Below are 27,323 nucleotides of genomic sequence, written 5' to 3' on the forward strand. Positions count from 1 at the left end.
AAAGTTGCACTACTCCAGGGGTCTCCAAACTTTCTAAATAAAGGGCCAATTCATTGTCCTTTAGACTTTAGGAGGGCCTAACTATGGCCAGTGGGAATAGAAACTATCTCGGCAAAAAAAGTAGAAATAGTCACCGTGATAAATTATGCCCCAATGTTGTCATCGGAAGGAATTGTGCCCCACCGTTGAAAGTATGGTGCCTCATAGTTTGTGTCAATAGAAGGAATAGTCCCTCATATCAGTGGGAGAAATGGTGCTCCAAGGACCAGATAAAGGCAAGCAAAGGGCCATATTCAGCCATGGTCCACAGTTTGGAGACCACTGCTCTACTTAGGAGCAATGGTTTTCATTCATTGCAATGGTCATTGAAGCATAAAGGAGTGATTTCCCTGACTCCACCCACTGTCTTGAAATTAGGAATAATCCTCTTATTTTTGGGATATGTGATGGAATGAATACTTTCTGTTCAAAAGCTTGAGTGTGCTATATTCAAATACACCGAAAAAAGATGCAGAACAATGTATATCAATTTTTATTAAACTCAAAGTGCGAACATCTGGTTATCAATGTAAAATGTATCATATTTATTTTCCTACATGGTTCATGAGAACCATGAATAGTTTCATAAATATATCTCGAATACACAAATAAAAAGCACTAGATGGCTTAAAAAATATGTAAAACCCGTTTAATAGGTTCTCTGCAACAGTGTGCTATGGATGAGCAAATGTCCCAAAGGTCTGTTCATCAAACACAACATGCTAGCTGACATACAGTATTTATTGGAACCACCTGTAGCTGTTCTATCCAGAAATCTTCACATTCGACATTTATGAGTGTAGCAGATGCTTAGTCCCACTGCCTTGTGCTGTGGTTTAATCTAACTCTACCACTTTGAAAAGCTCTGGTTTGGCCGCATCTGAAGAATGCCATTCAGTTCTGGTCTCCAGTCCTCAAGAATGATGTGCTAGAACTGGAGAGAATCCAAAGAAGGGCAACAAAGCTAATAAGGGGACTGGAGGACCTCAGTTATGAGGAATGACTACAAACACTAAACTTATTCTCCCTGGAGAAGAAACACTTAAAAAAGAGATATGATAGTTCTATACAAATATCTCAATGTTGATTCTGTTGGGAGGAAACTTTTAAGTCTCGGCTTGCTCAAGAAGGCATGTGGCCACTCGATGATGTTGGATGAAAAGTGGTTTAACGTTAAACTGCGTAAGGGTTTTTGTTTTGCTGTTAGAGCGGTAAGGATATGGAACCCCCTGCCACAATTGGTGGTTTTAGCGGGTAATGTCACTAATTAAAAAAAAAAAAAAACACAATATACAGGGATATGGAAAGTGGTAGTAGAGACATAATACACACCCACACAGGATGAACTGGATGGACTGGTGTCTTTATTCAACCTTACCAACTATGTAACTATGTTTTGCATTGACAGACAGAATCGTAGCCTACAGTTGGGGGTCAGTCATTTGACATGACCTGAAGTGTCAAAAGTGAGGATTCTTGAGGTTGTTGTAAAGCCGGAAAGTATTTTTTAGTTTATCTTAATGTATTCTGTGCATTAAAGAGGAAGTAAACCCTGATGGGTGTTACTTCCTCTTTGTTTCCCTGCAAAGGTAAGCATAATGGGCTACTATGCATCACTTAGTAGCCCATTATGTCACACTTACCTGCAGGAGAAGCCCGCAATGTCCCTGTCTTCCTCGCTAGTAGCGAGCATCCATTCTTCACCCCTCTTCCTTTCGGTGCCCCGAACTCTGGCTCTGTGACTGGCCGGAGTCGCGTGAAGCAACGTGACATCATTCTCGCGCATGTGTGCGGGAGCCACCTTTAACGGTGTGACCCGAGCAAGAAGCGGCACAGCGTGCTATTTCTAACTTCACCGCATTCGTAGAAGAAATCGCCTTACGCCAATTTGCAAATATCTGCTAGATCGTGCAGGTCTGGGAGATATTTCAAGCACCTACAGGTAAGCCTTAATCTAGGCTTACCTGTAGGTTAAAGTGGTTGTAAAGGGTTTACAAACACTTTAGGATAAAAAAGCCTTCTGTATGCAGTAGCTCCCCAATAAACTTACCTAAGGTCTACCTAGATCCAGCTGTTGTAGGAATGTCTCATCTGACCGGGACTTCCCTTCTCATTGGCTGAGACAGCAGCACGGCGCCTTTCGCTCCCGCTGCTGTCAAGCAAAGTTAGTCAGCCAATGAGAATAAAAGGGGGCCGGGGTGTGCTGCGGTTCCGTGTCTGAATGGACACAGAGAGATGTGACTCGGCTCGGCCCCCATAGCAAGCTACTTGCTGTGTGGGTACTCAACAGGAGGGAGGGGCCAAAAGCACAGAAGAGGCACCGAGAAGAGGAGGATCCGGGCTGCTCTCTGCAACAGAGCAGGTAAGTATAATATGTTTATTATTTTTCACTTAAAAAGTTCATATCACTTGTGGGTCCATTTAAACTGTTTATTGGTCCCAAACAATGGGAAAACCCAACGTGTTTCAGGGCAAATGCCTTCCCCCTCATTAGGCTGTAAGATCTTCTGGCCATTGTAGACTGACTCCAAACCCATCCCAGAGATTAATGTTGAGAGTTCTCTTTTTTCGCTATCAGTGAGGCAGCAGCCCAGGACCACAACTAGGTCTTACTACACCGTACCTTTAGGTACAAGCCCACTGGAAGGAAAACTCACTCCATTGTGTATTTACCAACACCAAGCCTGGTCCAGGGCTACTACACAAATGTGGATACACACAGCAATAAGTGCTAGTTTTGACTTTTCAGGGATTCGTGGTTAAAGATGGTATATGCATGCATTTATTCTGGGGCAATAGGTCTGGGGAAACTGTTCTTACCTATAATCAGGATACCCCTTAGGAAAAGGATCCAGAGTTTAAAATCCAGGTATTGAAAACGTCTAATAAGAGTGCCAAACCAAGGAACTATAATTCCAAAAATCACTAATATTAGTGCTGATTTATACAAGAAGCCCAAACATCCAATGCGTTTTGGGGACTCAAAGTTCTCTCCCCTTTTTAGGGCTACAAAGCAATTACCAGAGTGGAGGAAGAAGAAATGGGAGATCTTTGAGCCTCCATAATGTGTTGGCTGTTTTTTGTCTTCTTCTTCTTTAACACGAATGTTAACAATTTTGGACTCTAATGCGTACACACGACCAGACTTTCCGGCAGACTAGGTCCGACGGAATCAGTCCATTGGACAATCTGATCATGTGTGGGCTAATCCAATAGTTTTTCGTTTAAAAAATCTGACGGACCTAGAAATAGAACATGTTTCAAATCTGTCCGACGGACTCCATTCCTATCAGGAAAACCGTTCGTCTGTATGCTGGTCCGACGGACCAAATACAACGCAGGGGAAGCTATTGGCTACTGGCTATTGAACTTCCTTTTTTAGTCCCGTCTTACGTCATCACGTTCAAAACGAACAGATTTTCGAATGGATTTAGTCCGTTTGTGTGTGGCCAAGTCCGTTTGTTCTGAAAGTCCATCGTAACTCCGCCGAAAGTCCGTCAGACCTAGTCGGCCGGAAAGTCTGGTGGTGTGTACGCAGCATTAGTCTTGGTAGACTTTCTCCATACCAGCAACAACAAAAAATACTCACCAGAGGGTTCTAATCTCTCACCACTCACCCCTCAAAACTAAAATGGTGACAGTAAAGAAAATAGGGAAAGGGGACATTTTACATTACCACACCAAAACAAAATTCCTTGCAAAGTCCAGTCTGAGTCACTCAAGTTCCACTAGAGTTTCTGAATAATGCTGATTGGATGTGTGCTAAGAAACATCTAGTACAAAGAATGATTTCTAGACAAATTGTTTATAAGATAATTATTTAGATGTAGTTAGGGACACCTAGTACAAATGTCCAATTCGTTTGGTGATTAATTTTAAATATTTATTAAGAACATCACATGTAGCCATCGCATTTTGGAAAAAAGACTTCCCTACTTCAGGGTTTGAACAAATGGATTGTAGTTAAATCTTAACAGAGTTCACTAGAAAGTCTAGCTTAAAGCTAAAATAGGCTGACTTGCCAACATTTCCTAATAGCGTTGAAGGAAGCCGAGGTCCAGATCTAACTACGAACCAATTTGTTTAAAGCCCTGAAGATGAGGAAAGACTTTACTCCAAAAGTTGGCTCTATCTGATGTTCTTAATGAATAAATACTTTAAAGGAATCACCAAATGAGATGGACGTTTGTCCTAGGAGCGCCTAGCTCCAAACCCAAGAATAGGTCATCCAATGAACGATTTGTCTACCATGATCAGAAAGGCAGCAGCCCTGAACCATAACACGTCCACCACACAACGTAAATCCATCAACACAGGTTAACCTCCTTAATTATCTCTTTATATATGAACATTAATATTAATTTTGATTCTCTTCAATCCAGCACATTTACTGGAATGTATTAATAGGGTGAGCGTTCAATGAACTGATCCTTGGGGTTCCTTGTATTGTCAAGCAGGTGCTATGACATATAAGTCAATAATAAAACTGTAATTATGTTTTGTTGTGCATTGGTGATGCAGTCGTGGATGAAATATTGGCTGAAGTTATTATCGGGAACCGTTTTTCTCTTTCTCAGTAGAAGACTTTTTCCAGATAAGCATTGAGGAACATCCCTGTCGGGTCAAGCTTCTCTCTTAAGTTTTTGAATTTGGCGAATGCAGGATACATCTTCTCGAAGTCTTTCCGGGTACAAGTATGAGCCTATGAGAAGAACACAGACACCGATTACACATTTTTTATCCCCAAATATAAGTGGATATGCACTAATGTTTTCTGATGTGTTTTCAATTAAAAACACATGAAACTGCAGACCTGAAATTGTATGTTAACCCCCTTCCCGCTGCCTCTCAATGGTCCAAGTTAAGTAGAAGTCCCATTCTTTCCTGTACAGCTAGTTCATGTACATGTACTACATTTTATTGTAGAAAGCCCACCTATGAGTGTGTTAAAGCTAAGGTTGGTTTAGGGGCTAGGTTCATGCTCAAGGGTTGGGTTAGGTTAAATCTGGTGGTTAAGTTAAAAAAGAACTCTAGGTATAGATATTTTTACATTGTTATGCACAGGGCATTTTTTCTCGGGAATAGGTGCAGGTACTCTCCCCTTCAGAATCACCCCTAGTTTCCGCCCCCTACCCACCTTCTAGCACCGTTCCTTGGTTACACCTCCCAGTAAGACCCCTTTTAGAGAATGCAGAACCTTAGTAAGTTGTATGGAAGTCATTTTTATAATATTTGACACTGATATCAAGAGAAAACAAGAAAATAGATCCCTGTGACCAACAACAATAGACCCCCACATCAACAATAAACCCAAAGCAACAAAATATCCACCCAGCAACAATAGACACTCCAGAAACAATAGGGCCGCCACAAAAAACTACCCCCACCCCAGCAACAATAGATCCCCACTAGTAACAACAGATCTCTCAGCAGCCAGCATCAATAGACCCTACAGCAGATAGGAACAATAGACCCCTCCCTCAACAGTAGACCCCCCCCATCAACAATTTACCCCCCTCCAGCAACAAGAGATCCTCCACCAGCAACACTAAAACTCCCCAGGAACACCAGCCCCCCCCCCCCCACAACAATAGATCCCCCTGTTGACCTTAGATCCCCCAGAAGCCAGCATCATTAGACCCTCCAGCACTAGTAACCCTTGTGATTATATACGTTCTGTGCTAGAGGTGCCAGAACTGCCCTGGTTATGCATATACCATACCTGTGAGATTCCTCTAGAAGCTGAAAATTTCTTTAGTGGGCACCGCAACTCCAGTGATCGCCACTAGCTTCTGGGCCCTGTACCAAGCTGCTGCCCTGCTGCATTCTAAACACAGGAGGTCAGCCATTCTCTCTATGAATGCAAAGCAATCTCTGATTGGACAAGAACTGTACAGGAGTGTGGGTGGGGCTTAACATGGCCAAGTAGGGACTTGATATTAGCTCTCATTAATGCCCGTAACTTACAGGCTGAGGCTTTAAGTGAAATCACCGCTAAGGCAGCACTCCATCTTAGAATCAAGCATTCTCTATTTTCACAGTTAACCCTTCCTGTTTGTTTCCCATCTTTATGTGCACACCTCATATCTGGCTGCTCTTTAACCTCACCCAGTGAATGCAACAATTCCAAATGGCTACTGCGGAGCCTGTACCGCACGCCACCAGCACAACATGTCACCTCACTCCCAGTGACATTACGAGACTTCTTCCTAGCACAAAGAGATCATCTCTCCTTATATTCCTGAACTTCTTCCCTTTGAGGCCTTTCACTCTCTTGTCTACGCCTCCTTTGTGACTTCTCAGGCTAAGTACCTACTGTAGGTTGCCCTGTGCCATGATATCTGTCCTGGTATATGGGGTACCAGTTGCTAGGGAGGGGGCCAAGCTCGCAAGCCCCCCTCAATACCAGGGCCTTCTGTTACCTTTGCCATGTCACCAATAACTCCACCAATAACTCCCCGTTGGCTGGCTGCTTAAGCAGCTCACATTATTCTGGTTGCCCCCTAACAATGGAAATATAGCCTTTTCTACTTCCACTGCAGGTTAGATCTTTGTAATGAACCTGCACTAACTTATATTCATCTCCATTCTAAGCCCTGTTCTTAGATACACCAGTCATGCACCCCTTTTGAAGTAAATCAAACCAAGCACCATTTTGGAACTTCAGAATGTTTACCAGAAATCTTTTTCAGTCACATGTCAGTACAAAACTTTCTTTCCCATAATTCCACCATACATTGCTCCAGTGATTCTAACCTCAGTCTGCCCCAGATCATACCTTATGAATAGTGAAAATTCCATTGAATAAAGCCCATGAATCTGCCTTTGATACCTTGACTGGGTACCCACCAAAGGGGAGTCCCAAGGGTGAGAATAGAGTTAAATGTGGCAGCAGTCCTCCATGCAATTCCCCATCCAAGGACCCAGCTATTGTATTTATAGCTCACCATAAGGGGGCAGAGCTATGAACACCCATAAGCCGGCAGTATTAACCCATTTTGGGCAGCCTGGTACCAAACTACATACTACATAGATTTAACAAGCACAAGATACTGTAAATTACAAAATGAGTTAGGACACAACCAGGTATTACCCAAAGTAGGCACCTGCCTACAGGCACTTGATCGTTTCCATTTGACAGCTGACAGTCGACTTGTCAGATTTGCACATTGCTACAGCAGCTTGGATCAAAACCTTCCCTTCTCTCAGACCACCGTTCTGCCTGTGTCCCGAACGATCAGCGGGTCAACACAGCGGGAGTGGGTCGCTGGTGGTGTGCGGGAGCGCCCCAGACCCGGAAGTTCTGGATCACGTACAGGTACATGATCCTGCCCAGGAGAGCAGCCTTGCCGCAATATATATGCAGTATACATTCAGCAAGCAGTTAATGAGGGAAAGCTCTGCTAACTTCCATTATCCAATCATCCGTAAGCAATGCTATTTTATTAATTTTTCTTGCATGTGATTGGATATTCTTTGCAAAAGGGAAGTTTACCCTTACTTACTAAGCTCTGGGGAAAATGCCCTTGCAGAGTACAAATATCCCTGCAAAGTGCACAGTCTATTTTCCTTTTGTAAATGCACCCCTAAGGCCGCGTACACACGAGAGGATTGTCCGTCCAACTTAGTCCGCTGAAACGTGTTTCAGCGGACAGTCCGCTCGTGTGTGGGCTTCAGCTGACTTTTTCAGCGGACAGTCTGGCGGACTAAGTCTTTCGGAATTTCCGTAATACAGTCCGTCCAACTTTGGTTTCAGCGGACAGTCCGCTCGTGAGTAGGCTAGTTGGACGGACTAAGTATGGTTCATGCTCAGAAAGGATTTACACGGCCGAAGGTTGCATTGCAGTGTATTGGACGTCGTATTTCTAGTCCCGTCGTACGTGCTGTACACGTCATCACGCAAGCTTTCAACGGACTGTCTGTTCATCGTGTGTGGTCAAGTCCGTTCATTCAAAAGTAGGACGGACTGTCTGTCGGATTGTCTGACGGACAATCCTCTCGTGTGTACGCGGCCTTAGAGTCAAGGTGTGGAGAATATGATAGGACAAATCCACAGCTCATATGGAAATCCCCCTCAAAGGTTGTATTACCTTAGCCCAGTGAGGTCGTCCTCCAACACGTTTCATAATATTCTCATATTCTAGCCAGTATTCTGCATGTGGGACATCTTTTCCATATGGCCTAAAAAATAAATAAAAAAAAAAGCTTTAAAATTGAAAGATGTCTATAGTCTTTTTAGAGTTTTTCTTTTTTAGATATATAGTATATGCTCATGTTATCAAACAAACATAGAGGTCTGCATACATTTTCCCCCAACTGGCCATTGCCTTAAAGAGGAAGTAAACCCTTCCATTTATCACATGACGAAAATGTGATACTTCCATTGGTTGTGCTCTCAACCAAACTCTTAAGCCCCATACACACTATCAGTTTTTCTGCTGAGTTTTTCCTTCAGGTTTACTGATAGTGTGTATGGGGCTTTAGACCATCCAATGGCTGGTGTCATAACTGATCACATGTGCAGCATCATGGCAGTTGAAGATTAAACAGAGGCCAAGATGGCAGCTTCATTGGCTGAAAACAATAGGGGGGTTTACTTACACTTTAATTAAACATGTTCTAAACACATATACAACAACATGTACCAATGTAAAAAAAAACATATCATAGAGCAGGCGAATATTGTTTCATGTGGCTTTGAGGACAACAGTGACAAGTCACAAATCATTTAAATACCCTTCTTTGGCGGTAACTTAAAGCTGTATGTGATGCTAAGGAACAGTATCATTTTTACAGATAGTCTTGATTCCTCTGTACACTGGTAGCTCATATTTGGCTTTTCTTTTACAATTTAGCTTACATATTGGGATGGACGAGCGGTTCGGCCCAAGCATAAGTTCAGGCCTAACTTTGGCTGTTCGGATGTTCTGTGAACACCGAACAATATGTGGTGTTCGGGACAAATTCGAAAGCCACCGAAACACTGTTAAAGTCTATGGGACATTAACATGAAAAATCAAAAGTGTTAATTTTAAAGGCTTATATGCAAGTTATTGTCATAAAAGGTGTTTGGGGACCTGGGTGCTGCCCCCCAGGGGACATGTATCAATGCAAAAGCAAGTTTGAAAAATGGCGGTTTTTTTAAGGAGCAGTGATTTTAATAATGCTGATAGTGAAACAATAAAAGGAAAATATTCCTTTACATTTCGTACCTGGGGGTGTCTATAGTATGCCTGTAAAGTGGAGAATTTTTGTTTAGAACAGTCCCTGCACAAAATGACATTTCTAAAGGAAAAAAAGTCATTTAAAAGTACTCGTCCCTGTAATGAATTGTCGGTCCTAGCAATAGAGATAAAAGTAATTGAAAAAAATGGCATGGGACCCCCCCCCCCAGTCCCTTACCAGGCCCTACAGGTCTGGTATGAACATTAAGGGGAACCCTGGGCCAATTTGTTTTTAAAAATGGTGTAGGGGTCCCCCTCAAAATCCATACCAGACCCTTCAGGTCTGGTATGGATTTTAACCACTTAAACCCCGGACCAATTGTCAGCCTAAGGACCAGAGGTCTTTTTACAATTTCGCACTGCACTGCTTTAACTGGTAATTGTGCGGTCATGCAATGTTGTACCCAAAATAAATTTGCGTCCTTTTCTTCCCACAAATAGAGCTTTCTTTTGATGGTATTTGATTGCCTCTGAGATTTTTATTTTTTACGATATAAAAGGAAAAAAGGAAAAAGACTGAAAATTTTGAAAAAAATAGATATTTTCTACTTTTTGTTATAAGAAAAATCGAATAAACTCAATTTTAGTCATACATTTAGGCAAAAATTTATTCAGCCACATGTCTTTAGTAAAAAAAATAGGCGTATATTTATTGGTTTGCGCAAAAGTTATAGCATCTACAAACTAGAGTAGATTTTCTGGAATTTACACAGCTTTTAATTTATGACTTCCTATCTCATTTCTTGAGGTGCTAAAATGGCAGGGCAGTACAACCCCCCCCCCCAAATGACCCCATTTTGGAAAGTAGACACCCCAAGGAAATTGCTGAGGGGCATGTTGAGCCCATTGAATATTTTTTTTTGTCCCAAGTGATTGAATAATGACACTAAAAAAAAAAAAAGTTTACAGAAAGTTGTCACTAAATGATATATTGCTCACACATGCCATAGTTATATGTGGAATTGCACCCCAAAATATATTCTGCTGCTTCTCCTGAGTACGGGGATACCACATTTGTGGGACTTTTTGGGAGTCTAGCCGCGTACGGCACCCCGAAAACCAATCACCGCCTTCAGGATTTCTAAGGGTGCAAATTTTTGATTTCACTCCTCACTACCTATCACAGTTTCGAAGGCCATAAAATGCCAAAATAGCACAAAGCCCCCCCAAATGACCCCATTTTGGAAAGTAGACACTCCAAGCTATTTACTGAGAGGCATGTTGAGTCCATGGCATGTTGAGTCCATGGAATATTTTATATTTTGCCACAAGTTGCGGGAATATTACAAACTTTTTTTTTTTTTGCACAAAGTTGTCACTAAATGATATATTGCTTACACATGCTATGGGCATAAGTGAAATTACACCCCAAAATAAATTCTGCTGCTTCTCCTGAGTACGGGGACACCACATGTGGTGGACTTTTTGGGAGCCTAGCCGCGTACAGGACCCCGAAAACCAAGCACTGCCTTCAGGCTTTAAATATAAAACGCTACCAAAAAAAACTGTTAGTGATCGCAGGGATCAGGCATGACTCTGTGAACGCTGCAGTTATGTGTTTAGTGTTTTGTAAGTGACAGTGATCGATCTATACTGCACTTGGGTGGGCTGGGCGGAGGGGCAAAACGCAGGTGCTAGCAGGTATCTGGGCTGATCCCGCTAACAATGCGTTTTTTTGGAACCCAAAACCGCTATAGATATTGATCTGTTCAGATTCTATACCACTACGGGAGGTGTAATTTGTGTACCTACGTGTCAGTGTAGTGATTGGTGCACACTTACTATGTCCTCTCCTCGCAGTCCGGTCAAAAAGACCGCCCCGAGGAGAGTGACATCACTTCCTCCTGCCTGTGTTTACATTATGCAAACAGGGGAAGCTTCTCATTTGCCAGGAGCAATCGAGAGAGGATATCCAGAAACCAACGGCCATCCCCTCATCCCGGATCGCTCCTGAAGCGAAACGGACTGCCGCAGCCAGCGGGAGGGGGTCCGATCGGACCCCATACCAGCTGGAAGGCAAGCACGTACGGGTACGTGCTTGTGCCCGTACATGCCATTCTGCCGACGTATAATTACGTCGGCAGAACGTAAGTCCTAAAGTGGTTAAGGAGAACCCCGCACCAAAATAAAAAAATAAAAACGGTGTGGGGGTCCCCCCAAAGATCCATACCAGACACTTATCTGAGCACACAACCTGCCAGGCCGCAGGAAAAAGGGGGGGGGGGTGAGAGAGAGCGCTCCTCCCCTCCTGAACCGTACCATGCCACATACCCTCAACACGGGGAGGGTGCCTTGGGGTAGCCCCCTCTAGGGCCCATCCCTACTTACATACAGCAATATGCCATTTTTTTCAAGCGCTCTTTAAAGTGGTAGTAAAGTCTTTAAGAAAGAAGAAAAAAAAAGTTTTGACCTGTAAAGCAATATCATAATGTGCTAGTATGCATAGCATACTAGAATGAAAAGACTGAGGCCGCGTACACACGCGCGGACTGTTCGCCCAACCTTGTCCGCTGAACAGTGTTTGGGCGGACAGTCCGCTCGTGTGTGGGGCTTCAGCGGACAGTTTCAGCGGACAGTTGGCCGAACAAGGTCTTACGGAAATTCCGAAAAACTGTCCGCTGAAACAAGGTTTCAGCGGACTGTTCGCTCGTGTGTAGGCTTGTTCGGCCAACTAAGTCTCGCGCATGCTCAGAAAGGATTTCCACGTCGGAAGGTTGCATTGCAGTGTATAGGACGTCGTATTTTTCGTCCCGTCGTACGTGCCGTTCACGTCATCGCGCACGGTTTCAGCAAACTGTTCGTCCGTCGTGTGTGGCCATGTCCGTCCATGCTAAGTTTGAGCGGACTGTTCGCTCAAACTGTTGGACGGACAAAGTTGGGCCAACAGTCCGCGCGTGTGTACGCGGCCTTACTGTACATGAAAGTTTTACCTTAAAACGAAGGCCCCCAGTAGCATGCTGTCACTGCGACTGAGGCCTCCATCTTTACCCGGTCTTCCTTTCCGGGTAGAGGGTCTCTGACCGTCTGATTGGCCGAGCCTCGATGATGTCACTCCTGTGCTTGCTCGAGGGAGTCATGGCCATGGGACACAGCCCTGAAGGAATGGCATGGGTATGCCAGTCCTTCAGAGTGCATGTGCTGCTGACCTTACTGGCTGTTGCTTTCTAGAATATCTCTCCCATTACACATTAGGAGATCTTCATTTTACCTACACGTAAGCTTTATTATAAGCTTACCTGTTAATAAAAATAACAAATAAACGTTTACTACCACTTTAAGGATTAGGAGTCTTAAGATTGTACAGCAGTGTAAAATTGGCCAGGAGCAGGACATTTCTAATAAAGGAGAATTGTCTGAAAGATACTAGAGGACCAGAATCTGAACCTGCAACCTCTGCTGTCTCTTGCAGTATCAAGATGCTGGACAGCTCCCTGGACAATTCCTAACTTGTCTTTTCCTTTTTTTCTGCTGAACCTTGAACTCTTTGCACCTCCCATAAACTTCCTATTTACGTCATGCCTTTGCACTTCCCGTTTGCCAGATTATTGTGCTCTCTAGCCAATATCTCACACTTGTCACTCCTGCTGCCAGGACAGAGTTCATGAGGAAGAATATGGTAAAGTGCACAAGTTGGAATTTTAGTACAAAAAATAAGATATTGCAAGGGATACAACAGTGTAAACATATCCAGAATATCTGGGGTGCATCAAATTGCTCATCAAATTGTTGAACATCTTGATTAACCAACATTCTTTAGTAGTGTCCTCGTGTTTTTATGTGGTCCTTTATTAGATATACTGTACACTCTATTTTTGGGAGTATGTTTAAGTGTTTAGGAATTTATGCCACTATCACGTCATAATCATATATATTTTTTTTTATTTTGTAAAACAATGTTTTAAAATTAATTATTTATTTATTTTACAATTAATAAAATTTAGGAATTTAGCATTTTAGCGCAATTAATTATTAAAGTTTAAAGTTTAAGTTAAAGTTTGCAAGGTTGTTGTATATAAATGGGAATAACGGCTGCTCTATTGTCTCTATCTATGGTGATGAGCTTCAATAAAATGGCGTTTAATACACTTCCTGTCCACATGATATAAATAGAATTACACAATAGCCAATCCGGTCCCCTGAGGAAGTCACATGATAAATGTTTGTTTTTAATTGGCCCAATTTTTGCTTTTTTCATGTAAGCAGGTATTTTTAAGTGTAATAAATTCCTTTTTAATGGTAATACACTATTGGAGGCTTATTTACTTTACATGTGGAACAGGACATCGTATACAGTGGTGTGAAAAAGTGTTTGCCCCCTTCCTCATTTCCTGTTCCTTTGCATGTTTGTCACACTTAAGTGTTTCGGAACATCAAACCAATTTAAACAATAGTCAAGGACAACACAAGTAAACACAAAATGCAATTTGTAAATGAAGGTGTTTATTATTAAAGGTGAAAAAAAATCCAAACCATCATGGCCCTGTGTGAAAAAGTGATTGCCCCCCTTGTTAAAACATACTATAACTGTGGTTGTCCACACCTGAGTTAAATTTCTATAGCCACACCCAGGCCTGATTATTGCCACACCTGTTCACAATCAAGGCATCACTTAAATAGGAGCTGCTTGACACAGTAAGGTCCACCAGAAGATCCTTAAAAGCTACACATCATGCCGAGACCCAAAGAAATTCAGGAACAATTGAAAAAGAAAGTAATTGAGATCTATCAGTCTGGAAAGGGTTATAAAGCCATTTCCAAAGCTTTGGGAATCCAGCGAACCACAGTGAGAGCCATTATCCACAAATGGCGAAGACATGGAACAGTGGTGAACCTTCCCAGGAGTGGCCGGCCGCCCAAAATTACCCCAAGAGCGCAGCGACGACTCATCCAAGAGGTCACAAAAGACCCCACAACAACATCCAAGGAACTGCAGGCCTCACTTGCCTCAGTTAAGGTCAGCGTTCATGCCTCCACCATCAGGAAAAGACTGGGCAAAAATGGCCTGCATGGCAGAGTTCCAAGGAGAAAACCACTGCTGAGCAAAAAGAACATCAAAGCTCGTCTCAATTTCTCCACAACACATCTTGATGATCCCCAAGACTTTTGGGACAACATTCTGTGGACCGATGAGACAAAAGTGGAACTCTTTGGAAGGTGTGTGTCCAAGTATATATGGCGTAGAAGGAACACTGCATTTCATAAAAAGAACATTATACCAACAGTAAAATATGGTGGTGGTAGTGTGATGGTCTGGGGCTGTTTTGCTGCTTCAGGACCTGGAAGACTTGCCGTGATAAAAGGAACTATGAATTCTGCTGTCTACCAAGAGATCCTGAAGGAGAATGTCCGACCATCTGTTCGAGTACTCAAGCTGAAACGAACTTGGGTTCTGCAGCAGGACAATGATCCTAAACACACCAGCAAGTCCACCACCGAATGGCTGAAGAAAAACAAAATGAAGACTTTGGAGTGGCCTAGCCAAAGTCCTGACCTGAATTCTATTGAGATGTTGTGGTATGACCTTAAAAAGGCCGTTCATGCTCGAAAACCCTCTAATGTAACTGAATTAGGACAATTCTGCAAAGATGAGTGGGCCAAAATTCCTCCAGGACGCTGTAAAAGCCTCATTGCACGTTATCGCAAATGCTTGGCTGCAGTTGTTGCTGCTAAGGGTGGCCCAACCAGTTATTAGGTTTAGGGGGCAATCACTTTTTCACACAGGGCCATGATGGTTTGGTTTTTTTTTCACCTTTAATAATAAACACCTTCATTTACAAATTGCATTTTGTGCTTACTTGTGTTGTCCTTGACTATTGTTTAAATTGGTTTGATGTTCCGAAACACTTAAGTGTGACAAACATGCAAAGGAACAGGAAATGAGGAAGGGGGCAAACACTTTTTCACACCACTGTATGTGGGGCGGAATTCTCTCATAGAAAAAGACACACTGTTGATCCTGGATCCTGGAAGGGGAACTTATCGTTTTTTGTTGGATTATGATCCAAGGCATATGACTTATGCCTATTAGGTGATAGTTCTGTCAGTGGTGTGGTGTCAGCAGTTTCACTTATTAGAGAAATTACCAAGCTATTCACTATTGGTTTCTCATCTTCACTACCTTGAGCAATTGGATTATTCTTTCTTTATGGACTTCACTGCACATATTATTTAATTAATTGTGTCACTATTTGATTGGATGAACATTGGACGCATTTTATTTCACATTATCATATTAATTTGTCACTATTGCTGATTCACTTTGTATATGGAAGATTGCAGGATATGCGCAAGATCATTGTAAATTGTAATTTTGTTTTATTTGTGTAGTTGTGAACATTATTAGGTTTTGCTGCATTTCCACTTTATTGTTAGATGTATTTATTTGATTTATTAGTAGTAGCACAGAGGACCACTATACACATATCCAGCAAAATGATTTTTAAATAAGGGATAAAAGGTCTAACCAGTGTATGCCTAACATTTATTTTATCTATGGGGATAAACGAGGTGTGTTGAATATGAATGGTATAATGTGAGATGACGTAAATGTTCTTGCACTTATTTGTTTCTTCCAAAGGATGCAGCAGCAAAAACAAGGCGGTTACAAGAGCATACGTTCAGTAAGTGAATGCTTTACTTTGAACACCTCAAAATTTTAGCAGCAAAAATAAAAAAAAATCTGTTCAGCCTAAAAAAGGTCCTCATCAACATACATACAACAAAAATGAATATACCCTCAAAAAAAATTAAAACTCAAAAATATCTTGAAAGAAACAAAAAATTGCCCAAAGACCTTACTGACTCTAATCTTCCCTTATGCAGTTTGTTAGCTTTCCCAATCCGTTCCCTACAACAGCTTCTAATGCACAGACACTATTGCCCTGTACACACAATAGGATTTTCCGACAACAAATGTTGGATGTAAGCTTGTTGTCGGAAAGTCTGAACGTTTGTATGCTCCATAGAACATTTGTTGTCGGAATTTCCGCCAACAAATATTTGAGAGCAGGTTTTCACATTTTCCGACAACAAAACCTGTTGTCGAAATTCTGAGCGTGTGTACAAAATTCCGATGCACAAAAGTCCACGCATGCTCTGAATCAAGCAGAAGAGCTGGCTATTGAACTTAATTTTTCTCGGCCCGTCATACGTGTTGTGCGTCACAACATTTGTGTGAACGTGTGTATGCAAGACAAATTTGAGCCAACATCATTCGGAAAAAAATCCACGTTTTTTGTTGTCAGAAAATCCTATCGTGTATACAGGGCATTTGCCTTCGCCATCTCCACCCCCCCCCCCCCCCCCATTTTTATAGAAGGGGGATAGCTTATCCAAAAGCCCCTTATTGACCCTTCCAACCTTGCTGCCCATAGCATTTGGGTAAAACTGAAAAATTTGGCAGGAACACAAATGTCAAACCGTTAGGATTCACCTGGAGCTCAGGATATCGGTGAACCAAAACCTCATCCCTAATGGTAATATAAACTATAGATAGAGGAAAAGAGAACACATATTTAAAGGTATGCATCAGTGTTAATTTTGGCAGCCAAATTTGATTTAGTTTTAATCATAAGGTGATTGTAAAGGCTCGGTTTTATTTTTAAATAACATGTTATACTTACCTCCTCTGTGCAGTTGGTTTTGCACATAGCAGCCCGGATCCTCTTCTTCTTGGATTCCTCTTTGCTGCTCCTAGTCCCCCCTTCTTTGAGTGCCCTTCAGCCAGCAGCTTGCTACGGGGATCACCCAAGCCAGAGCTCTGTGTATCCATTCAGACACAGAGCCCCGACCTGGCCCTACCCCCTCTCTCCCCTGATTGGCTGACTGACTTTGATTGATTGCCACTGCTCTGTCTCAGCCAATCAAGAGGGGTGTACTGGATGGCTGAGGGGACCATGGACATCACTGGAGAGAAAAGGAGATCAGGTAGGTAATTGGGGGGTGCTGGGGGGGGTTGCTACACACGGATGGTTTTTTATCGTAATACATTAAGATAAAAAACCTTCTGCCTTTACAACTCCTTTAAGACTAAAATGCCATATTAGCTTTAGTCCCATTTTAGTCTTCTGCAATTGTTTTAGGTTTAGTCATATTTAGCCGACTAAATCTCCAGTACATTTTAGTCGACTAAAATCTAATGGGTTTAGTTCAATTGTAATGCATTTTTTTTTGTATGTCCACAGACAGCAGAGAGCCCACAGTCCTTGTAGGATCAGTGTGATCAGAGCACTCCATCTTCCGGGACACACAACCCTTACCTCACCGGACTAGTAGAGATCCAATCAGCCCTGCAGGCATGTATCTACACAGGCAGTGTGTGGGAGTTTACTACACAGCCAAGCCTTCACCATCCCAAGAGAACATCTCTCTTCAGGCTGCAGATAACAGCCATTGATGGTCTAACCATTTGCTTGGACAGACTCCTATCTACAAATGCCGGGCTCCATCCAGAGAAAGCAGGCGGAGCTCTGTGGAAAGCGGAAGTTCCAAGGGTAAATGTCCCTTCCTCACATTTTTGTTTCGTTTTTGTTCGTTTTAATGAAAATGGAATTGATTGTCGTCATAGTTTTCGTCAGTAGACGAAAATGTGGTGTACTTTTCGTTTAGTTTTCGTCAATGCAAAAATGCAGCTGCCGAAAAATTATGACAAAAACTTTTTTTTTACAAAATTAACACTGGTATGCATGTAGAATTTTAACTTGCAATTCCATTTTTCTCATTTTAAAAGATTACTTTAGTTCTGCTTTTAAACAACCTTCAACCAAGGTTACTATATGGACATTTTTTTTAATTTATTTAACACAAAACCACTTCCAGTCTTAACTGAAGATCAGTTGGTGAGAGAGCCCCCACTCTGTTCCCTTAAGGCTCGATAGGGCTGCTATAGTGGCAGACGGTACCTCTCACTTCAAGCCAAAAATCTATTTATGCCAACAACACACCAAACCATTAATTACACCTTAATTAAACACATCCTCTCAATTTCCAGATATACAGATGGAGTTTTAGATGTGAAACGTGTTTAATAAAACTTTAATTAACAGATTGGTGTGTTGCTGGTGTAACCTCGGACTGAATAAGAGAATCCAGTTTTTAAGCCATTAAAGTGGTATACCAAGGGTTGGATCTCCACCTCTAGAGCCTGTAGAGCCCCAGTGACCACCTGTGGCTCAAGGACACCTGCTGGCTTTGGCACTTTTTGTGTGGCCCCTGAATCTCAGCAGTCAGAAGTAGTATTAGGTGCACTGATTTGCACAGAGCTTATTGAACTGATCTCTACTAGTCCTGTGTCCCTAGTCTGTGGGTATTTTTTTCTTTTGATCAGAGGTCCTTAGGCTCTTTTCTCCTAGGATTAAATGTTCTTAAGGTATTTTCTCTTTGAACTGAATGTTCTTAGATTCTTTTTTTTAGGAACCAGGTTCTTAGAAAATGTTGTGGTTCTCTTACAACTACATTGTCCGGTAATGCCAATTTGCCAAATAATCACCTTCTGTAATTTTACAATCATCTATGTTCTTTCCAAGCCTCTTAAAAACTGTTCCTTATATAATAGTCTTACCTGTACATAATTATGTTCATATAGCAGCTATCTCGATTGAAGCAAGGGCTCAATAAAATATCATCTCCTTGGGCAAAGCGGACTTCTACAGGAAAATGGGCCATCACACGTGGGTTCTTCTCTAACCAGGATTTTAGCTGCATTATTGCTTCTTTGGTCTTTTCTCTATAAGATACAACAATCCGTGAGTAAATGGAAAACAAGATGGCAGGACTGTAGCTAACTGGTTAAAGGTGTTGGCTCACGCTGCAGTGTTACTACCTGGCCCCCTAATCTGTTGTTTGCAAAGATTCTAAACACATGGACACATGATGGGTTGGTTGACTTATGACTAATTGGTCATGGAATGTGGGATTTGGACATTGTTGAGGGAAATTTGCTTGATTCCCCCATCAACACAGTCAGTGTGGACAGAGGGATCTCTTCTGCCCAGTAATTGACTTCTCCCGGCGGGGACGGCTTTGTGATTATAAAAGCCGCTTGCAATAATTGCTTGCAAAATCCTGTCTGTACGATTGATTAACTTGGATATATTCAGCCTGCCCATACATGGTTCGAATCTCATCCAGCTCCTACCGAACCAGCTGAGATTCAAATCGTCTATGGCTGGTTTAAGATCCTCTGCCGTATAGACCTGTGAATGGCACAGTTATCAACTGCCTACTTATTATGCTGTTCTTTGTTGACATTGATATAATGCAATCCTGTCATAGAATAATTACTACTTTATTTTTGGTGTAGTCTGCAGCGTTTTTTTTTTTTTTTTTTTTTATATCATTTCAAAGTTTTGATCTCAAAGGGGTTGTAAACCCTCATTTTTTTTCTTAAAAATACAAACATGTCATACTTACCTCCACTGTGCAGTTCGTTTTGCACAGAGTGGCCCTGGCATTCCTCTTCTGAGGTCCCTCAGTGGCGCTGGTGGCTCCTCCCCGCATTGAGTGTCCACGTTGGAGAAGCGCTCTCCTTGGTGGACACCCGTGCGGGTGTGCTCCAGTGTCCCACATCTGTGCCCATTTACACAGAATGCAGGACTCGGCCGGGAGCCAATGGCTGCACAGCTATCAATCTATCCAATCAGGACACGAGACACCAGCTAGAGCTGGTGTGCTCATTTATGGCCGGAGAAATAACGGAGTCAGGTAAGTAAAACGGGAGCCTGGGGGGGGGGGGGGGGCTGCAGAACCACAGAAGGTTTTGTTTGAAAAACAATGAGGGTTTACAACTCCTTTAAAATATAATTATCCTCTGAAGTATGGACCTATGTGAATGGCACAGTTATCAACTGCCTATGTATTCTGCTGTTTTTTCTTGACATTGGTATACTGAAATCCTGTCATAGAATATTTATTAACTGGTTTGTGAGATATTTTATTATTTCTTTTTTTTAATTTACCATTTTTTTTTTTGGCGTAGTTGGCAGGATTTTTTTTATATATCCTTTCAAAGTTTTGATCTTAAAATATAATAACCATGTCATGGAAATGTTCTCAAATACAACCTTTCTGGACTGATGCAATGCCGTTACTTTGAAATGTGCTATTGTATCTCGTTTCCATCAGATCCTGTCCTCTTTTTATTAGGCCTTCCCTTCTCCTGCATTGCAAATCCTGTAAAATGTTTGATTTCCTACATACTCCTGGCCACTAGGATAGCCATTTCTTTTGTGCTGGATGTCTACTGATCCACCAACCCATTTTCAGTTTTTACAACTTGTAGCTGAAATCTGGAGCATGGAATACCTAACTGCTACTGTTAATAATGCCTTTCTGCAATTCAACAGAATTTGGGAACTCTGGGACCAATCTGAGTATGGTGACTCGCTATCTTTTATTTCTACAATTTTTGGCCATCTTATACTATGTATACTTTCCTTATAGGCCCCTTTCCTTTTAGGCCCCTATGGCAAGTCTCTTTGTCGGTATTCAACATTGGTTCCACTACCTAACTAACCTTTTTTTTACCTGTTTATTGTTATTTTTGACTTATGTTATATATTCTGTAACATACGATTTTGTAGTGTCCTTGGAGATTGTATTTTTTCCTCACACTACTTGTCACGATTGCTGCTGACTCTATTTGTGTTGTTAATCTTCCTCCAAACTCAATAAAAATATAATTATGAAAAAATACCAACCAAACCATTCTCTTACCTCCTTCCAAGATCTCCTGTCCTCTAGTTCCCTCATCACCACGTCCAATGCTTGCCTCCAGGACTTCTCTAGACCTTCTTCTATCCTCTGAAACTCCTTAACTCCTTACCCCAATCTGTCCATCTTTATCCTACTTTGTCTACCTTTAGGTGATCTTTGGAAACCCATCTCTTCACGGAGACCTATCCTGCCTTCACTCCCCTACCCCACCATAAATCTGTTGGGGGTCTATAAGGTAGGGTTTGCCGTGATTCAAGCACCTATGAATGCTATAGGTGGACTAAAGAGGTGAATAATATTGTTCATGGGTGCAAATGTTAGGATAATATTTGTAACCTCCTTAGAGATTTCCCTTACTTCCTATGCCCGGACACTGGAGGAGGATGTAAAGGGAAATTTCCCCAGCAGGAACACAGACAGCAATAAAAACATAACATAGGTTCTTCGCTTTCTCCAATCTATCCAAAGCAAAAAAAAAACGTACTTTGGTTTCCACTTACATGGGAATTATACAAACCGCACTTACATGGGGATGGACCAGTCTTGCACGTGCTGTTTGAAGAGACAGTCAAAGTTGAAGATCTTGTAGCTGATGTCCACACGCTCACTTCTACCGCTGAACAGCAGCCAGAAGAAGAATTGGTTTATTGGAGGAACAAGGCTGGATATGAAAGTACTGCAAGAAAAAAAGGATCTCACACCATCAGTCCACCGACACAGATTAACCACTTAAGCTCGGGTGGGTTTTACCCCCTTCATAACCAGGGCATTTTTTGCTATTTAGCACTGTGTTATTATAACTGGCGATTGTGTGGCCCTGCAACACTGTACCCAAATTTTTATATATTATTTTCACACAAAGTTTTCTCTTGGTGGTTTTTGAACACCACTGGGTTTTTTATTTTATGCTATATAAATGAAAAAATGCAGAACATTTTGAAAAAAATTATAAAACATATCTATACATTTGGGCCAAAATGTATTCTGCTACATATCTTAAAGTAAACAAAATAATCCCAAAAAGTGTATATCAATTGTTCTGTGTGAAAGTCTACAAATGATGGGATATTGTATATTTCTGAAAAATGATCAGTGATCATTGATCAGATCAGGTCCTTAAAATGCCAGGAAAGTACGAATACCCCCAAAATGACCCTTTTTTTGGAAAATAGGTATTTAGTGAAGAGGCATGATGAGTTTTATTTTTAAAGTGGTAATTTTTTGTAATTTTTTGGGGGGGAAAATGAAGTAATTAAATACATTTTTTTGCATGCGGTCACCAACAAAGTATAGCTTTGTCATATTACTGGTGTGGCAGTGATCAGGGACACTGACTGGTTACAGTATGTTAAAAAATAACTACAAAAAATAGTTTTAAATAGTTTTTATTCAATTGTATAAATTACATTTTATTTTAACTTTTTTTTTTTTTCAGTTTCATTAGAGTAGTTCAATGTCACCATAGTAACACTGTACTACTCTGAGGTTGATCAGGGATTTTTTTTTTTTTTTTACACTTGATAATCATTGTAACAGCAATGCTTTGAATTGTCATGAATGAGTTTCATTCATAACAGCTGTGATTAACAGACTTGTGCAATTCATTTTGTTCCAAATTCGTTTCTTAACAGATTTTGACAAATTTGTTGATTCAGAAACATCCAAACTAATGAAAACCCGTTTAACAAATCTTTCCGAATATTCGTAAATTTGAATATTCTAAAATTTGTAAATTAAAAAATTTGTAAATTTGAAAATTCAGAAATTCAAAAATCCGAAAGCCTGAAAATTAAAAAATCTGAAATAATAACTATTAAATTATAGGTAATGGAATTTCCTTTCAAATTTGGCTGTTAGTGAACGTAACGAATACAAATTTATCCGAGGTTACAAATTATCCGGAATAATGAATGCCGTATCTAAATGAATGGAACATAACAAAGTAATAATAATAAAGAACAATAATAATAATAACTTTTAATTATTATAATTATTATTGTTTAGTAATAATTTGTTGCGTTCCATTTGTTTATATGCGGTATTCGTCATTTCATATCATTTTTAACTTTGGATAAATTCGTATTCGTTATGTTCACTAACAACCAAATTTGAAAGAAATTTCCAATACCTATAATTTCATAGTTATTATTAGTTAGTTAGTCATTACAGTGGAGCCTTGGATTACGAGCATAATACGTTCCAGGAGAATGCTTGTAATCCAAAGCATTCGCATATCAAAGCGAGTTACCCCATAGAAGTCAATGGAAACTAAGATAATTCGTTATGCATTGACTTCTATTACATGCAATACCGCATGTGGCCAAAGGTTGGCGGGGTTGGTCATCGGAGAGAGGAGAGCCTTGGATATACTCGGGGACAGCTCAGCTGAATTCGGACGTGCTCGGAAACACTCAGGAACAGAGTATTTCCGAGTCATTCCGAGTATTTCCGAACCATTCCGAGTGTCCTGGCGCCCCCGCACCTCTGCCCAAATGCGGTACTGCACCGCCCATTAGCTTGAATTCTGCTAGTTTTGCGAGACTACACTCGCAAACCGAGTCAGAATTAAAAAAAAAAAAGTTGCTCGTCTTTCAAAACGCTCATTAATCTCGTTATTCGTAAACCAAAGTTCCACTGTTTTTAGAATTTTCTGATTTTCTTTCTTATTTTCAAAATTTTCTGATTTTCTTTCTTTCTTATTTTTCGATTTTCAAATTTATTTATGAATTTTCTAATTTACGAATTGCAATCATAACAAATGACCCGAAAAACGAAACGAAAAAAAAAAAAATTGGAAGTTCACATTTATATTGATTACTAGTGATTTGTGATTGGTTACAGCTAATCACATGGTACGGTGTGCTGTGATTGGCCCAGGTACCATGTGATAGCTGTGGGCCAATCACAGCCGACTGGTATAGGAAACAGGGCTGTTAAGATTGGGATTAATTAATTGTTGACATTGTGTTCATATAGCCATAATCAGCTCCTGGGACACAACGGGAGGAGGGGGCGCAGCGTATTTCTAAAACGGACCAGGCACAGTAATGTACATGTACGTGATTGTACCTGCATGTGCTGCTCACCTGCAGTAACATTTCTGTGGGTGGTCAGCAAGTGGTTAAAGTGGATGAATAGAGCTTTTCATGATCTTACAAAAAAAACTTCAAATATTTAATATGTACTCTTTTGCAGACAACATGTAAAGACTGTGAGTCTGGTCCTTCGGTGGTTTTACTTTTATGCTGTGAATAGCAGGCTCTCAAGTCAAAAGCACACATAGCTGAATGACTAAGAAAAGGTCCCATTTAGATCCTCAGACTGTAATGCCCTGTACACACGGTCAGAAATTCCGACCACAAAATCTGTCGGATTTTGTCCTAAACTGGTGTTGCATACACACGGTCGGACAAAGTTGTTGGAAAATACGATAGTTCGGAACATGATGACGTTATTTAGTTACGACGGGACTATGTTCAGGCTAGTATCCAATAGCTTTGGTCTAGTAATTTGATCTGAGCATGCGTGGCACTTTGTCCGTTTGGAATTCTCTACAAAAAATTGGAAAAAGTCTGATCGGATTTTTTTGACGGAAAATTTGAGATCCTGCTCTCAAATTTTTTCCGTTGGAAATTCCGACGGAAAAAGTCCAATAGAGCCCACACACGATCGGATTTTCCGACCATATAATCCAATCGGACCTTTTCCGTCTTTTCCAACCATGTGTACAGGGCATAAGACTAGTCAGTAAGTACAGAACTAGTGCTGGAGACTCTCTTAATAATTTAAGCAACGTACGGTAGTTCCATTTTATTTTTTTGTAAAATGGGAAATCTATGCAGACGGTAAATAATAATCATATAAAATAGTTGATAAAACTTTGAAACGCTCAAAACAGAAAGTTTGGAGTTTAAGTGACACTCAGTCCAGGAAAGTGCAGTACATTGCATCATAGTAGTAGAGTACTGCCATTGATTAATAGAATGCAGAAGGTTTAGAGTTCAGGTAAAGTGGTGAAATGTGAAAAGGGGAAATGGAACGGGATCATAATAAAGAAAGCAAAGAAAAATATACAGAAGACTAAATGATTATGGAATAGCTCTTTAGTGTGGGATTTCAGAGGAGGGGAGATATGGATTGTGTCTGCAGAGTGATCGCTCTCATATCCTCACATCCACAAGAGTATTTGGAGAAATAGGAAAATAAAAAATGACATTTTCACTAATCTGTCCCCGGGGGGAGAGGACAGATCTGGCAGTCATCTGGTGAGGCAGCTGTTACTGTCCCGGGGCCGAGGAAAAGGAAAATGGCGGAGAGACTATGGAGAATCGAAACATATTGTCCTTGTAATGGCCAGATATGTCCATCGGGGGGTCCGATAAATGCCCATGTCAGTCTAGAAAAGGTAGATACTCTGATTTCATCTATCTATAAAACCAATGTTTATCTATCTATCTATCTATCTATCTATGTAGCGGCCATAAACCTTGCTGGACGGCCTTGACTTATTGGGCTTACCAGTTACCTTCTCTCGGCCTGCTCTTCCACGTCTAGGGGTTCCCAGGGTTGATACCCAACGACTTGAACGCTGACACAGATAAAGTCCTTTTTAAAAGGTTTTATTTTGCAGTAGTAACATCCAATAACACAGTCTCTCATGGGAACAGAGTACACGGGTGAAGAACTCAGGCACCTTGAACTGCAGGCCTAGCAAAGTCTCTAATTCCACCCAGAGAGTAGCCACTCACAGCTGGGTACTTCAAAGCTGAACAGATCTCTAGCCAGAGAATCATGGCAGTCAGCACGTTGACTCAAAACTTGAAACAATCCTATGAACGTGTACAAGTTTAACTAAGGGTGAACAGGAACCTTTTTCCGCTGTACCTGGAACGTTCCCCGCCTCCTCAATGGTACTGGAAAAGCGTGAATTTGTCAATGTCCTTCCCAACTCAGTAACCAGGCACTTCTCAGGATGCCACTTGCCGGCCCTCCTCCGAAGAGTCCTCCCCCGGTCACTTCCACAAGCTGTGGCGCCTCTCCAAGCCGAGAGCACATTCGGACACCTTGAATCCTCCCTCAGATACCGCGCCTCGGACCAGCCGGTTCCGAGACTCGGGAACAGACGGATACCTACCCCAGACCAGGCAGGTCTATTAGGGGCCTCTAACAGGAACATGTTGCGGATTGTCGAACACCCCATGACTGGGACCCCTCACGGGGCTACCCCGGTCCTGCAACCAGAACAGACCACACGGGCCTTGCGAACTCCTCTCCCAAAAAGACGTGACCCACACATCTTAAGTACCCCTTCCCAGACTCCCCAGCGGGGCCCGGCACTCCCACTGATTGGTTCCGAGAACTTTGATACTCAAAATGTCCAACCAGGCCTGGTCCTGGCCTGTCATGTGCACCTCACTGCTCACATGACCAGGCAGAACTCCCAACACAGCCCAGCCAGGCTGATGTCAATGCCAACCTATGTAATTAACCCTCAGTACCCCTACTATTCTGAGGCAAAAACTAAATTTACATGCGTATGACATTTTGTCCAAAATGTCATCCGCTACATCTATATCCTATCTATCTATCTATCTATCTATCTATCTATCTATCTATCTATCTATCTATCTATCTATCTATCTTTCTATCTATCTATCTGTCTATCTATCTATCTATCTATCAGTGCTGGGACAAGGCAATCTGGTGCCCAGGGCAAGATGGCAAACTGCGCCCCCCCCCCCAGGTATAAAGAAAGAGTCAGTGTCCATTCAAAACCAGAAAACATTTAAAACAATACAACAATACAATACTGTAACTTGTAACTGCAGCCCCACTGCGGCAGGTCAGCAAATGGTTAAATTGTAAGATCACTTTACAGAAAAGGTGAAAGGTGAACTTACATTGGACCCCCTCCCCATCCCCCCCAGTCCCGCTAACTTGGAGTCCAGCGATCCCCTGCACTGACCCCTTTACATTACACATTCCCCTGTACCTCTGGACCCCTTTACATTACACAGCACCCTGCACCTCTGGACCCATTTACATTACACAGCACCCTGCAGCTCTAGACCCCTTTACATTACATGGCACCCTGCAGCTCTGGACCCCTTTACATTATACAGCACCCTGCAGCTCTGGACCCCCTGTATTTTACACAGACCCCCCCTTCAGTGCAGACACCCCATTCAGTGCAAACCCCCATTCAGTGCAGACCCCCTTTCTGTGCAGACACCTCCCTTTAGTGCAGACCCCCGTTCAGTGCAGACCCCCGTTCAGTGCAAACCCCCGTTCAGTGCAGACCCCTGTTCAGTGCAGACCCTGTTAAGTGCAGACACCCCATTTAGTGCA

The 27,323-nt window shown here is 41.7% G+C and overlaps 1 protein-coding gene across 1 annotated transcript in view; it reads right to left on the bottom strand.

Annotated features, from left to right (window-relative positions):
* Positions 1 to 517: 517 nt before the first annotated feature.
* The window catches only part of LOC143989183 (L-gulonolactone oxidase-like), a 195,542-nt gene continuing 168,736 nt past the window's right edge, over positions 518 to 27,323 (bottom strand). Inside the window, exons 9-12 of the mRNA XM_077489222.1 lie at positions 21,502 to 21,651; positions 18,823 to 18,987; positions 8,130 to 8,220; positions 518 to 4,741 (exon numbers count right to left, since the gene is read on the bottom strand). Coding sequence (XP_077345348.1) covers positions 4,613 to 4,741; positions 8,130 to 8,220; positions 18,823 to 18,987; positions 21,502 to 21,651 — 535 coding nt within the window. The 3' untranslated portion in view covers positions 518 to 4,612. The remainder of the gene's footprint in view (positions 4,742 to 8,129; positions 8,221 to 18,822; positions 18,988 to 21,501; positions 21,652 to 27,323) is intronic.

This window comes from Lithobates pipiens, unplaced genomic scaffold (genome assembly GCF_037356315.1).
Source record: "Lithobates pipiens isolate NorthernLeopardFrog02 unplaced genomic scaffold, aLitPip1_a1.2 Scaffold_18, whole genome shotgun sequence".
NCBI classification, from domain to species: domain Eukaryota; kingdom Metazoa; phylum Chordata; class Amphibia; order Anura; family Ranidae; genus Lithobates; species Lithobates pipiens.